The 1,874-nt window shown below is 46.2% G+C and overlaps 1 protein-coding gene across 1 annotated transcript; it reads right to left on the minus strand.

Moving 5' to 3' along the window:
• Positions 1 to 194: 194 nt before the first annotated feature.
• LOC121965582 (regulating synaptic membrane exocytosis protein 2-like) lies at positions 195 to 1,468 on the minus strand (the record flags this gene model as incomplete). The annotated part of the gene is made up of 3 exons (XM_042515721.1): positions 195 to 334; positions 900 to 1,078; positions 1,316 to 1,468. Coding segments are annotated over 3 exons (472 nt in total), but the record flags the coding sequence as incomplete, so codon positions are not given.
• Between the last annotated feature and the right edge of the window lie 406 nt (positions 1,469 to 1,874).

The following is a 1,874-nucleotide window of genomic DNA, read 5'->3' on the forward strand; positions in this document are numbered from 1 at the left end:
CAGAGAGAAATATTAAATATTACAGAGAAAAATAAATTTGAAAAAAATATGATTATATAATGATTTTTTGATGTTCGGCTGCAGAGCAACAAATTACAGAGAGCACAGATTAAAAACAGGAAGTGATGTAGTGAAAACAGGAAGTGACATATTAAAAACTTTGGTGGGGGAGCGGGCAGAGGGTGGGGGGGGTCTTACGCTCCAGGTTTGGGGTCCTCGGCGTCGGGGTCGCGGCTCGGCTGGCGGGTGAAGCGGGCTTTAAACTCAATGGCCAATCCGGTCTCTACGCTCCTCTGGACAGGAAGTCTCACCACCTTCTTCTTCTTCTCTTCCTCTGAAACAAAGGAAGTGAACGTGAGCTGAAGCTGCAGTGACGTCACTGTCTGCACTGAGGAGTCACACTGCATTCTGGGAAACAGAGTTTAGTTCGGGTTTTAGCTGAACGTCGTGTTTTCATGTTTTCATGTTTTCATGTTTTATGTTTGTATATTTTATGTTTACATGTTTTTATGTTTCGTGTTGTTTACATAATAAACAGAGACACACCCACTGATGTCGTCCGATTTGCACCTCAGGTCAGAAAAAATATTTTTGCTATTTTGTTGGTTACAGCTGAAAAGCAAATTTTGTTGGTTCTAAACCAGTTTATTTTTGGTGGAAACAATCAAAATGGCTAAAAATGAGGTACAGGAACCAGAACAGAACCGGTTCCATGTTACTGGAAATAAAAGCACGTCATCGGCGTAGAGTTTGACTTTATGGTGTAACTCTGATGGATAAGGGGCCTGATTTTGATCCCTGAGGGACGCCGTCCTCGTCCTTCAGGTATCTGAAACTGACTCGTTCTGGTTGCTTCAGCTGCTTACTGGTGACTTGTTACTGGTTGAACTGGGACTGACCCTCAGGGTTGAGCTGGGAGGCGCTCTGACTCTTCTTTCCCAGTCCCACCATCCCCATCATCTTTGCTCCAAAGCTCGAGCGCCGCTTCTTGTCATCGTCATCATCGTCGTTTCTCCCCAAAGAACAAATGTCTCCGCCAACACTCGACGACTTCTGCAGTGGAGTACCGGGCACCGGCCTGCAGGGGGAGACACAACCACACCTGTCAACCGCACCTTCACCTGTCAACCACAACCACACCTGTCAACCGCACCTGCACCTGTCATTCACACCTGTCAACCACAACCACACCTGTCAACCGCACCTGCACCTGTCATTCACACCTGTCAACCACAATCACATCTGCACCTGTCAACCACAACCACACCATGGCATCACTACTGCTGTTGGAGTGCCTCATTGGTCGAGCTCTTACTTTGAAGGCTCAGCCACTTCCTCCTCCTCTGCTTCCTCCACTGATTCGCTCTTCACTAACATGGCTCCGCCCTCTGCCGTCCCTGCTACTTCCTGTGTTTCCTCTGACCCCACCCCCAACTCCACTGATTGGCCCTCCAGGGCCTCCGCCCGACTGTGTCAGCCAATCAGAGGACAGCGTGCAGAAACATGCAGACAGACAGAGTGATGAAGAGCAACACATGCTAACAAGCAAACAGAAACAAGATCATGCTAGCTTAAAGAAAACATCATGGTGGGGGCGCGTTGGCTCAGTGGGTAGAGTGGACGCCTCACGCACAGAGGCTATGTCTCTTCTCCTATCAATTAAAAACATAAAATGCCCCCCAAAAAGGAAAGAAACACAAAAAAACATCATGCTGCTATAAACATGCTAAGGGACTGTAGGTTATTTGTCAGAGGACTGCAGATTTGAAGGCAGCTTTTATTTAAAAATGGATCAAACGATACAAAGAAAAAAGAAAATCACTAAAATGTTTCTTTTATAAGTTGCAAAAAAAATGTAATGAAAAAAACAACTA

Source organism: Plectropomus leopardus, unplaced genomic scaffold (genome assembly GCF_008729295.1).
Source record: "Plectropomus leopardus isolate mb unplaced genomic scaffold, YSFRI_Pleo_2.0 unplaced_scaffold20697, whole genome shotgun sequence".
Lineage (NCBI taxonomy): Eukaryota > Metazoa > Chordata > Actinopteri > Perciformes > Serranidae > Plectropomus > Plectropomus leopardus.